The 13,323-nt window shown below is 34.7% G+C and overlaps 1 protein-coding gene and 1 long non-coding RNA gene across 2 annotated transcripts; one reads left to right on the top strand and one right to left on the bottom strand.

The window, feature by feature from the left end:
* Positions 1-738: 738 nt before the first annotated feature.
* Positions 739-1,703, top strand: LOC129310294 (uncharacterized). The gene is made up of 2 exons (XR_008593082.1): positions 739-1,106; positions 1,201-1,703. It is a non-coding gene; the product is annotated as an uncharacterized LOC129310294 (long non-coding RNA).
* Positions 1,704-10,261: 8,558 nt separating this feature from the next.
* On the bottom strand, positions 10,262-12,466 carry LOC129311406 (uncharacterized). Its single transcript, XM_054953706.1, has one exon. It carries the CDS (start codon positions 12,359-12,361, stop codon positions 10,481-10,483), a length of 1,881 nt encoding a protein of 626 aa, XP_054809681.1. The 5' UTR covers positions 12,362-12,466; the 3' UTR covers positions 10,262-10,480.
* Positions 12,467-13,323: the final 857 nt, after the last annotated feature.

A 13,323-nucleotide genomic window follows, 5' to 3' on the forward strand; every position in this document is an offset into this window, starting at 1 on the left:
ATTCTGTGTCAACTAATTTTGTGATAGAAAAATGGAGACTATCAAGGCTCATTTGTTTTAGTTTATTAAAAAAATTACTTGTATTTTTTTTTGACAAAAGATATATTCTTCAAATTTTATGAGTGTCATTTAATTTTTTTAAAAAAGCAAAATCTCGAGAAAAATAAAATTTTAATTATTTTAAGAAATTAGTTAAAATATTTTTTAAAAATAACCTCTTACAGTAGGTGAAAGATATATTAAAAAATATAGGATCTATGAAGATATTATAAAATTTTAAAATAAGTGAATAATAAATTATTTTTATAAAATAGATAAAATTAAGGAATATATTATAAAATTTAAAAATAACTAATTAATAGTCAATTTTTTATTATTATAATTAAATATAAAATAATATCTATTTTTTATAAAATATTTACAAAATAAATTTATTTTTTATAAAATCTTTAAATGATCTAAAAATTATTTATTTTTTAATCATAAACAAATATGCCAAAAATCGAAATTAGTATTTTAAATTGCTCCACAAGAAAAATATTATCCGCGTTGCGTGGGATTCTCTTGCTGGACAAATATAGAAATAAAAAAGGATCTGATATTAACGATATTGGCCAAAAAGAAAAGAATATTAACGATATATTACCCGCAAAATTGTATTTACTATTTATCTTAAATTACATTAGACATTTTGATTTGTTTATTTTGATATATTTTTTAAAATTTTAATTTTAATTTTGAAGCATAATTCCTACTTATATATCTATTATCTATTTATCAAATCTATAATCTTGTTATCAAATCAATAAGGATAACGATAAATCGGATTGCGGCATCAGATTTGACTATAAAAGGATGGTATCATGCTCTACCCGTTAATTACTTACGAGTTACGATCTCTCAAATCCTCAGTCTCAATAGTAGAGCGAGTGATGAAGTCGATGCCTCGATGGAAAGATTGCTTCGTGTATTGATTTCAAGCCCATGTCGTTGCCCCGGAGGTTACCTCGCCGTTCTGTTTTTTCCTGCGATGCCGTTCGAAGCCGGCAAGCCTGGCACGACTTGACATAGAATCCTTTTAATTATCCAGTCACGTATAACGCAAGGTATTTCAGGTGTCGAAGCCTTTCCGAATTTGGAACTCGTAATTTATTGGTTTGTGCGGTTTTTCGCCTTACGGAGATATGATTTTTCTTTCAGGTCATCGGTTTTTGATGGCTGACAATCAGCCTCTTGATCGTGTTCTCGTACGTATCAGAGCTGTAATCGACGATTAATGCCATTATCGGAGGTGTTAGCAAGGGCAAGGGATGGATTTACAAAAATATGGCTTGTTAAATTGATAGTTGGAGGCAGAGATTGGTTTGATTTCAGAGGATCGCGAGAGAAGTTACAGTGAGGAAAGGTGTTTGTTATGATGTCATCAACGTAATTTATTGGTTGTAGGCCTTTGCCATGACGGGTGCGCTTGCATGGCAGGTCAAACACTACTTAATAAAATTTCATTTTCCGGGGGGGTGAAGGGGGAGATGCTACGGCCGGTTTTTGTTCTTTGTTTTTGCCCCGGCGGCCGGCTCTTCCCCTTGGTGGTGTGTGTGTCTCTTTTTCTTCTTTCTCCTCCTCTTTTTTTTTTTTTTCCGGCGCTTCTCTCCTCCTCGTCTGCGTACGTCTCATTATTTTCAGCGACTCGTTTCAAGTCGAAACACGAAACAATTTGCACAACTTCATAGTCGAAGCATCCAATCAGCTCCAAAACCACGCGATGTCCGAGCCTCAACATATTGGATAATGATTAATGAGAAATATGGAATAAAATCTGCAGGGATATGGGGAATGGCTAATACATAGGGGCATATGGGCCGCCAAGATAAAACTATCCAATCCCGTAAAAAGTCACACGATGCTGAACAGTTTTGTCATTTATATTTGTTGAGGTGGTACGTTTTCCATGCATCTACTGTTTTTTTTTTTTTTTGTTCCTTTTCTTTGGGGAAAACTTGTCTAGTGATTCTCGCATCCCCACTTTCAGTTGATGTAAGTTCAATGTTTATTTCCGTGTATCATTATAAAATGTAAATAATGTTGATAAATAATATATAGAAATCAATTCCTCTACCTTTGCCTCTCGTTATTCTCCCAATTACTCCTTTTTTTTTTTGATATGATACAATTGTTCTCGTTATTTCTGTCTGATTTATCTATACTGCATCAAATTCTAAAATCCAGATGGATAGCTTGGTTATGGGCAAGCCATAAGGCAATCGAAAGAGTACGGAAGAGAAGACTGTCATGCCTCAACATATGCGAGCACTATGAAAGCATTGGGTGTCATTGCTTTGTAAAGTAGATTCATTTTTTAACGTGAGTTGATATCATGAGATTCCTGCAACATGTGTTCTTCGCTATTAAAAATTAATCATTATACTGATAATAATTATAATGTAACAATTGTAACAATAATTATTTTAAAAAAATTCAGATAAAAAATGAGAGGCATGACTCATGAGACATATTATTTGTGTCTTATATTTTGTATATGTATAAGATAAAAAATTGTGAAGGTGAAAACAAGATAATAAATTATAGAATAAAATACAAACTTAAATAACAAATAATAAAATAGAACATTTTATTGCTTAATTTTTTTGGGGCAGAATTCTTAAATTTTAATTTATGTGGGAATAACCTAAATAATAAATTAATTTTTTATTTTTGAATATACACGGCAAAAAATTTATATATAATTTTTTAATATGGAATGAACATGCATCTTATTTATATTTTCAAAAATAAATATTTGCATTGATAAAAAATTCTAAAATAAAACAAGTTTAAAATTTAATTTATGTATAGATGATATAATAAATTTTAAATTATAAAATAAAATATTATTTTAAAATAACAAATTGTAAAATAGAATACGTCTTTTAAATTTTAAATAGTATATGATAACAAATTATTTAGGATTAAAATATAAATATATCCCTGAAATTTTTATTGAGACCCATTGATATTTTAAAATATTTAAAGACCTTGACGTTTTTGAAACGATACAATTTAACCGGACTAACTTGTTGATTTTTGACCGTCACTTTGACTGTTTACGTCCTCTATGTATTTTAGAAATTAAAAAAGTAAAAAAAAAAAAAAACACACACACACCACACACACACACACACACACATCACGTTCCCTATGCCCGTTTATGTTCTCTAGTTTCTTTTCTCATTCCCCGTTTGTATAACCATCACTCCAATCTTCGACGCTGTTGATGAAATGGTGGAGAGGTTCTTCTCTCCCTCTCTCTAACTTCGCTAGCAGGGGAAGAATATCAGATCTGGAGCAGCTGAAGAAGACGTGTCGTGATGGAGTTGGCTGTGGGATGGCGAGATGACGAAGCTGTGGAAGGCAAGGCAACACGACTGTAGGAGACGACGAGCATGGATTTGGAGTCAAAGAAATCAGTCATAGCGCTTTTAGTGAAGCGAAATTCGGTGAGATCGGAGAGGATAACGAAATTGGTGCTAGAGCCGAAAAGTAGATGATTGGGCCAGGCTAAAACCATATTCTAGTAACCGACCAAGCTAAAGCCATTTTCTGGGTTGACGATTATTGATTATAGATTTGAGTTGTCCACTTGCAATGAAATGGGGGTGCTTTGTTTTTGTAATCCATAATGGACAGAAGATTCCAGTAACCAGCCAAGCTAAAGCCATATTCATCAGTTCATAGACGATCAGAAGATGCAGATGGGGATGAAGCTCACAATGAGTTTCTTGCAGTTAGATTTTAACTGGTATGCATTTAGATTTTGGTGATTCTTCTTACATTCATGGGTTTGAATTTTCGTGTTATATTTACACTTGAGAATGAGGATGCCTGATCGAAGCTTTATCATTTTTTTCCCTGCAAGTCGTGAAGAAGAAGGAAAATTGGGAGAGGTATCGTATGGCTAAGAAGGAAACTAAGAGAGCTGTGGGTGAAGCTCGTTCCAAAGCTTTTGAAGAATTTATAAGAACCTTGAGACGAAGGAAGGAGAGCAAAATATTATAAGATTGCCAAGAGTAGGGAAAGAAAATCAAGAGATCTAGAACAGGTAAGGTGTATTAAGGATGAAGAGGGAAGAATTTTAGTTACAGATGATGAAATTAAAAATAGATGGGAGACTTATTTTTCTAAACTTTTCAATGATGGAGAGGATTCATCTAGTAACTTGGAGGATTTAGTAACTGGTGAAGGAGAACAAATTTGTCATTCTATCGAAAAATACGTGATAAGGAGGTAAAGGAAGCTCTTAAGAAAATGGCAAATGGTAGAGCTAACGGACCTGATTGTATATCTATCGAAGCGTGGAAATGTTTAGGTGAAGAAGGGGTGAGATGGTTAACTAAGTTATTTAATGTGATTTTACGGTCCAAGAAAATGCCTGATGAGTGGAGGAGAAGTACATTAATTCCTATTTATAAAAATAAAGGAGATATTCAGAATTGTACTAACTATAGAGGGATTAAACTCATGAGCCACACAATGAAATTGTGGGAGAAAGTAATTGAGCACAGGTTGAGATTGGAGACAAGTATTTCTGAGAATCAATTTGGTTTTATGCCAGGTAGATCAACTACAGAGGCGATTTATCTACTAAGGGGATTAATGGAAAAGTATCGTTGTAAAGATAAAGATCTACACATGGTTTTTATTGATTTGGAAAAAGCTTATGACCGTATACCAAGAGAAGTGCTTTGGAAAGCGTTGGAAAAAAAGGGAGTACGGATTGCTTATATTAAAGCCATACAAGATATGTATGAGGGGGTAAAAACTAGTATAAGAACGCCTAGTGGTCAAACAAAGGATTTTCCTATAAAGATTGGACTACATCAGGGATCATCTCTGAGTCCTTATTTGTTCAACTTGATTTTAAATGTTTTGACGGAACATATTCAAGAGGAAATCCCGAAATGTATGCTCTTTGCGGATGATATAGTTCTTATAGCAGAGACAAGAGAAGAGGTTAATTGCAAACTTGAGTTATGGAGGAGGACATTGGAGTCGAAAGGTTTTCGTCTGAGTAGAAGTAAGACGGATATTTATATTGTAAATTTGGTAAAGGACTATTCGAAAATAATTTCGAAGTGAAATTGGGAGATCAAATTATACCTCAAGTGGAAAAGTTTAGATATTTGGGAGCCATTATTCAAAATGATGGCGAAATCAGTGGAGATATTTCACATAGAATTCAAGCTGGGTGGTTTAATTGGAGAAAAGCTAAAGGAGTTATTTGTGACCGTAGGGTGCCTAATAAACTTAAAGGAAAGTTTTATCGTACTGCTATCAGACCGGCAATGTTATATAGTAGTGAATGCTGGGCTCTAACGGGACAGCAAGAGCATAAAGTTGGAGTAGCAGAGATGAGAATGTTACGATGGATGTGCGGACATACACGTAAAGATAAAATTCGAAATGAGCACATACGTGAAAAAGTGAGGGTGGCACCTATTGAGGAAAAAATGGTAGAAAATCGGTTGAGATGGTTTGGGCATGTACAAAGAAGACCAAGGGAGGCACCAGTGAGAAGAGTGGAACATATAACTTTGAGTCCGATTAAGAGAGGTAGAGGAAGGCCTAAGAGAACACTCTTGGAAGTTGTTGAACGTGATCTCTTAATTAATAATATTTCTAAAAGCTTAATAAATGATAGAGCACAATGGCGTCTTGCAATCCATGTAACCGACCCCACCTAGTGGGATAAAGGCTTGTTGTTGTTGTTGTTGTTGTTGTCGTGAAGAAGAAGAAGGGAGCAAGATACTTGATTGGTTGAGGAAAGAGATTAAGATGACGTGAGGTGTGTTTGAAAAGTCAACAGAGTGAAGAAAACAAATAAAAAAACAAGTTGGCAGCATTGTGTGGGACCCATTTGCTCTGGAGGCAAAATTGTATCACTTTAAAAATATATATTTTAAGATACCAATTACACCTGCGAACAAACTTTATGCATAGATTTGTATTTTAATCCAATTATTTATTATATTTGTTACATACATAGAGGTAAAAATATAAAATGTTTTATGTGGAGATAAGATAAATTAATTATGTGATGTTGACAAATTTATGTTTTGATGATATTTTTCAAGTTAAAAAGAAAAAAGGAAAAGCATGGAATGGAATGAAGCATGAAGAATAAAAATTTTGAAAATTACGTTTTATAAGCATTTTCTTTATTTAGTGTGTTATCATTTTGTTTAGTTACATGCGTGTGTGCTTGTGTTTTTGCCAGGCCTACAAGCAAGGAAGGACTCTTATTACTATTACTACTACTACTACTATTATTATTATTATTATTATTTTAAAAAGAAACACAACAAGACTTCAGGTTTTTTTTAAAAGAAAAATCAATTTTCAAATAAACAATTAGAAACATAAAGATCTACAAAATTTAAATTTCATGAGTCAAAACGAAAAGCATAAACAAATTGAAATAGTAAATATAATAAAAGAAAAGTATATTAGCCTGTCAAAAGATGGCTTTTTTTTTTTTAAATAAAAGACCACGGATACACTGTACTAATTGACAATATAAGAAATGTGATCAAAAGATGGCTTTACAACAACAAAAACAAACACATATAGAAGAGGCTAAACTGAAAACAAGAGGCTAATGAATTAAAAATTTTTGCTCTGTAAATGAAAACTTGTGATGAAGTAAAGCCGGCATGGTGATATTATTTTGAAGAATGGCGAGCATGATGATGTCTCGAGAGTTTCGAAAGGCAAAGTTCGAAACATTTTTCCCCCTCCAGGAGGATTTGAAATACCTTTTCATGAAGTGAATATGCAAAGGGAAAGCAGCAAGTAGTCTAGCATAGTGATGCTTATTGACAGAATGGCCAATGACCCAGCACTGCATGTTGGACCTCTAAGTGGTTGCATGTGAACTTAGAGGTCCAAGTCACAATCGTGCAATTGGACGCATTTTTTTTGGCAGAAACCTTATAGAAACCATACTAAAAAACAATGGAAGCATGGAAGCCCTTCGTTTGATGCCACGAACCAACCCATCAAGGGTGTGGCCCTCAGGTTTTTGTTCAATAGATCGACAAACGAATATATGGAACATTTTGGAGGCGTGAGCATAGAAGCTTGGAAAATTTTGTTCAAGGATTTGATAAATCGGGGAAAAATTTTGTTCCAATATTTTCAAAACGAGGGCAAATTACATTTTGGGTCAACTTTGGCCCAAATCTTAAAATTGATGTTTATGAATCCTTGAGGTTTCAAAATGTTAATCCGTTAGACCCTTAAGTTATTAACAGTGTGAAGCAAAATTCCTTCAAAACTCAATAGACCGTGTCACCACTCTCCATTGGGACAACTCATTTCTGAATCTATATATGATATATCCATATAAATATAAAAAATTCCCACAAATTATACTATTCATGAGGCATAAGCAATTAATAAATAGAACGTCATGTTAAATATTTTATCTTGTATGCACAGATAAATAAACTAGTATATACCTCAAGAATTATCCATAATTTAAGAATAACAACTATATTGTGCATCACCCAAATATAATCTAATGAGATAGTATGACCTTTCTTGTTAAGCACAAGCGCCATTAGCGCATCCGGATTGTTAAAAAATATATACACTCAGTGATTAACCACAACAGTATTAATTACCACAGAATCATTATAATTTATACAACCAACTCTGATCATATGTATCATCTTATATTCTCCTGTGAATTGAGTTATTTGGTTTTATTGGCACATCAAAATCCATGTATCTGTCTTACTCTTTACATCAACATATTACTCATCATGTGCTAGCAAGGATGTAGCTCTCATGTAACATTCTCGCATGAATTGACTTCATTTTTATTTTATTTGTACATCAAATGCATGCATCTATCTGATCTCCCATCAACAATTTCCTCATGATGAGCTAGCAAAGGATGGAGATCGAAATAAAGATCTTCCAGATCATTATTAGATATATCTCTCCCTCAATCTCTCTAAAATCATAGCACTTTACAAGCATGAACTTTTAAAATCTAACTCTCCCAAGAAAGGACGTTCAAAACCACACATGTATATAATAGGGAATATGATTGCTTTTATACCAGAGATACTTCAACATTACAGGTATTGCTTTTCAAATCTCAAGCACCTCTCCTACGGGCAAAGATATACTCATGCCTTGCAGGTCCTTCAAGATGCTGTTTCAGTCATGTGAAGTCGTGCTAGCGTACTGCAACCCGGGTCTGCTAACCGTTCCAAACATGGAATGTGAGCTGAAACTGAAGAATAAATTGTCAGCGTAACTCTAAATCACAGATCATTGGCTTATTGGACCTCATTTACGGGACTTGCTATTACAAACCATGAGTCTAAGAGCATGCATATTAAGAAGAAATGTTGAGGAACTTGCATTGAGGAGCTTTTATTATTGGTCCATTGTACAGTCAGCTAGTACGATATATGTAAGTATTTTTCCCAATATTGCAGGAGGTCGTGACAAAACCCTCTAAACATGAACATTGAATAACTCGGTGACAATCTTCATTTTATATGAGCTAGAGTTGAGCAAGTTGGTAATCACAACACATTATTATTATTATTATTTGATTGCTTACAGATATTCTCTTATTGAAATCAATCTTCTTAGAGACACGATTGGACACTAAATGTGGACACCTCTCTCTATAGGGATTTGAACCTTGGTTGGCTATGTTGTAAGAAACTAACCCCTTTCATTAGATATAATCCTTGCTTGTTTATCACGGCACATTATTAAGATTAAACAAGACAATTTCATTCAACAAGGCAATGGACAAGAATACCATATCCACTCAGAAAATGAGCACTTTAGGTGAGGGGGTAGTATATAACTTATCCCTTGATCCAGAGGAAATACACGCCAATACAACACAATAAGTTGCATAGGGGATACATTACAGTTAATCAATCTCAACCGTAGAAGTTCATTATGTCTGACATAGAGTGAATTATTAGCAATCCCAGCTTTATATCGCCAATGATTATGTAACATAAGATATAGTAATATAAAAGTACAGGTAAAATGTATTATTTGATTTCCAAAGAACTAAAAGATGCAATATATGCAAGAGATGATCAAGTGACAGAGAAACAGACACTGAGGAATTTACCTGAAGATCTGCGTAGATTTCTCAAGTAGTAAACAATAACTCAATAATTTAACACAATTAGGAAATGACCTAAAAAACAATGCAAGTAAAGATTTGCCTATTAACAGAGGAACAGACACTAAAGCAGTTACCTGGCAGATACTAAGATATCTGTAGATTCCTCAAAGCCAAGAAATGAATTGAAGACAATCAAGAAAATTGCAGCTGAAGTATATCAGACTCAAGCCTCTGCTTCAAAGTGGAAGGAGAAATTGGCAAAACAAAAAATGCACACAATAATCATTAGAAACCACGGGCAGGTAATAAAAAATGAAGAATTGTACTACTGCAATTAAAGGAATCTCTCACAAAGCAGTGACAAAGAAATTCCTCAATCTTAGGCTAGAGTATCTCAAATTCTCAAGTGGAATTGTAGCCTTCAGCCCTTTTAAGAAGCAATAGATTAGGAAGTTCACATAACTGGGTTGACCATGGACAGAGTCCCATCAACGATGATTGCAATTTGTAAGACATCAAATTTCAAAGGGAATATAGCAAGCAAGGATTGTTGGAGGAAATTAATATCAATTAAAGATCAATTGTTGTCAAAACTTAAATAGAAAACAAGTCTGAATGGATTGTTGTTAATTTAGAATGAATTGTTAAAACTCAAATGAATACTTGTTGATGAAAAACTAACCCAAATACAAGTATTTATTCAAGTTTTAATGAAAAATGATACTTGATTGATATAAATTTCCTCCAACAGTCCTTAATTGATAATTTCCCAATTTCAAAACACAAAACAAGCTGCGCATGCTCCAGGATTACCTTTTCAGAAGTTCTCAGCATCATTGTTCTATAAACGTTGCTATCAGGCCAGATGTAAATAAGTTAAATGAATGGCCATATGTGCCTGCATTATACAAAGACTGATCTACTGACTTGGAGTTTGACAATAAGACAAAAAACAATGTGAAATAGGAGTTCCAGGAGCTGGATTTTGTTTTTGGTGAATAATTGAATATGTCCTCTGCGGAGAACTGATTCTAGAACAGTATGTCAGATAAGTCACATGATGAATTCCATCAAATGTACGAATTCGTCCATGCATTCACCAACCCACCACACTAATTATATTATGAACAGGAGAATTTTGAACAAGTGCACTGAGTTAAGCAGAACAAAAACAAAACGATGAATATGTCCTGAATCTGCATATCCAATCAAATGAAGCTATACAAAGCACCCAGGTTTTCAAACAAAAAAGTTTGCCTCCCAATATCTTGTAAATGTGAAGCTCAACAATCTATCAAAAGTTTGACAGTCTCATTAAGCCAGTAAATCTGAAGGAAGTGAAGCGGGATCAAGTTCCCATGAGTCTCTCAAAAATTCAGGAGTTTCAATGCCAGAAAGTTTCCGTGCAGGAATTTGATGCGAAATTGACAGGAAACAATCTCTTTCAAGAAATCTAACAGCATGACACCCCATTTCTTGTCTCTTGAATATTGCCTTGTAACCTTTAACTTTCTCAAGATATGCCATGCTTAATCCAGTTATCTCATTATAACTCGTCAAGAATACAACGATATCATAGAAACTCTTGCTCTGAACTGCAAGGCTTCTTTCCTCTACATCAGAAGCTGCCTTATTATAAAGTGCCCACACAGACCCCTTTTTTGGATAAATTCTGTAAACTTCACGAGCTGCCCGTTCGCAATCTACAACATGGGAAAAGATATTTACAGAATTTATGGAAGTCTTCCTCGCAACTTTAAATCTCCCACAAGATATACGAAATCCCCTTTCCTCCCAACTAATCATCTTTCCATCCCCGCTGCTTTGTAGATCCAGCCAACTTATTCTTACTTCAAAAGGAATTACGGAAACGACTTCATCAATCAGAGCATAATTCCTTGGCATTCCATCATCATCGTCATAAACAGCCCACACCTGACCTTTCTTAAAGCTTCTCTCTACTCTATCTTTATCAAAATCATAAAAATCTGAATCCACTACTGCCATATTTTCCATATCACCACTGCTAGAGTTACTGTGCTCGACAATTTTCAATTCTTTACTCTTAGCAAGAGATGCTTGCTTCTCCTCAACTAGTAGGTTCCTGATCTTCAAACTTTTCAGTTTGACAGTCAACGAACCCCTGGAACTTTTTAAAGCCTTTTGTAATTCCTCCTGCTCGTTCCTCTTCTGTGTTTTATCCCCCTCCTTTTCCTTTGGCTTCAATATCATCTGCCTCTTCTGCTGAGCCTTTTTCTTGATTTCAGACTGCATTTCTGCTAATGTCATCGTTTCCTCGCGAGTTCTGATTTTCTTTGGTTTAGACCTTTCCAACACATCCCCAACAGTGCTCATTCTCCTCTTCAAGCCTCTACTTCTCAGTCTTCCCCTACTCCATTTGCCAACAGCTCCTTCACTCTCTAATTCCCCATTTCTCACTTCAACGCCTCCAACTTTATCCTTTAATCTACCACTCTTGCTGGTCACAGGTTCAGCCTCTTCTCCGCCCACTTTCCTCTTCACGGTTCGTGATTTGCCAATAGTACCAAATTTCCTCCTCAAGCTCGGAACTCTCAACCTAATACTTCTATTCCGAACCCTCACCCCCCCGTCCTCCTCCTCAGACTCGTTTCCATTCTCAACTTCCACGGCTTTGAAACTCTTTTTACAACTAGGGCACACCAAATTATGGTTCACGTACTTCCTCTCGAACTGATGCAGAAGCCGACAAGTGCAGCAAGCTGTCCAGAAGGTCTCCACCGGCTGCTTCGAACCCTCTGTCGCCTCATCCTGAATCCGAATCCTCAACTTCATATCGTACTCCTTCCTCCGAATTCTATCAGAAAGAAATCGAAACGCCTCGCTAACAAGCTTGAACGCCTCCTCGGAAGCCGCATGGGGATTCTTGTCCGGGTGAAGAATCAAAGCCAGCTTCTTGTACTGCTTCCGAATGACGTTGGAGTGAGCAAAGGGCTCGACCTGGAGTATCTTGTACCAGTCAGGAGTGGGCGATTTGGAGGCCACGCTGAGTATGTCTAAAGATGTAACCAATTCGGAGATACCATCGAGGTCAGGAACAAGGCGTTGGGCTCGCTTGGCATATTTCAAAGCTGAGCCGAGGTTAGAGCTTTTGTATTTGGATTCGGCGATGGCTTTGAGACGGAGAGCTTCTTCTTGCTCTGCTTCTCCCTCCATCGTTCGCGAGCAGAGCAAAGCGTGCGAAGCGAAGCAGAAAGAAGAGCGAATGAAACAAGGGGTATTTTCGATTTCAATACGGCGTCCGTTCAAACTTCAAACTTTTTCCGGGTCCTGGCTTCACTGATATAAGATCTTAGTTGATGGTCTATCCACAGAAAAATAAGATCTTGATTGAGGGAAAATTTAAAAAATGTAATTAGAGGGTGTGTTTCAATGGACAAAACTTGATTAACAAAGAGCGATGTGATTGAATAATATTTTTTAAAATTAATTTTAATAATTAATTTTTTTAATAATTTTCAAAATTAATTATAAAGATGGGGAGATGAAAATGTTTAAACATGGATAATTGATTTTTAGATAAAGAAAAAAAATTAACTTATACTAAATGAAATTTCAAAAGACAAATAGAGTTTGGAAAAATTGAGAGTGTTCAAATAAAATTTCTCAAAATTATAATTTTATGCCCATAATTGATTCTATTCTAAATAGGTCACAAAAGTTTATAAATTCAAAAGTTTAGTTGAATATATTAAATTTAATTCATCCATATATTTGGTATAATTGAAATGACATTGTACTGCTTTTAAAAATTAAATTTGAAGGGTGACATTCTTCTAGAATAAGGTTAGAATATCAATTACATCTATAAAAAAATTTTAAAATAAATTTATTCTTTAACCTTGTATATAATATTACAGTGGAAGCCACTTAATCACTCAACTAAAAGTGTTGCTTATTTCCACTTTCCAGGAAGAGAGAACAGGTTATTCACATTGAATGAATATAATACTCCCAAGATCATCTTGTAAGTTTGACTACATAAAATTTTGCCCTATTTAATTGAATTGTTACCTTCAAACAAATATACCACTTGTTAGATGATCAAACTTATCATTTACGTGTGAAGTTTAGGTTTCTTGGCACTTCCCTCCCTTGAATGCACTAGTTTTTTTGTT

Source organism: Prosopis cineraria, unplaced genomic scaffold (assembly GCF_029017545.1).
Source record: "Prosopis cineraria cultivar Desert tree isolate PC_DT_omini unplaced genomic scaffold, ASM2901754v1 PC5, whole genome shotgun sequence".
Lineage (NCBI taxonomy): Eukaryota > Viridiplantae > Streptophyta > Magnoliopsida > Fabales > Fabaceae > Prosopis > Prosopis cineraria.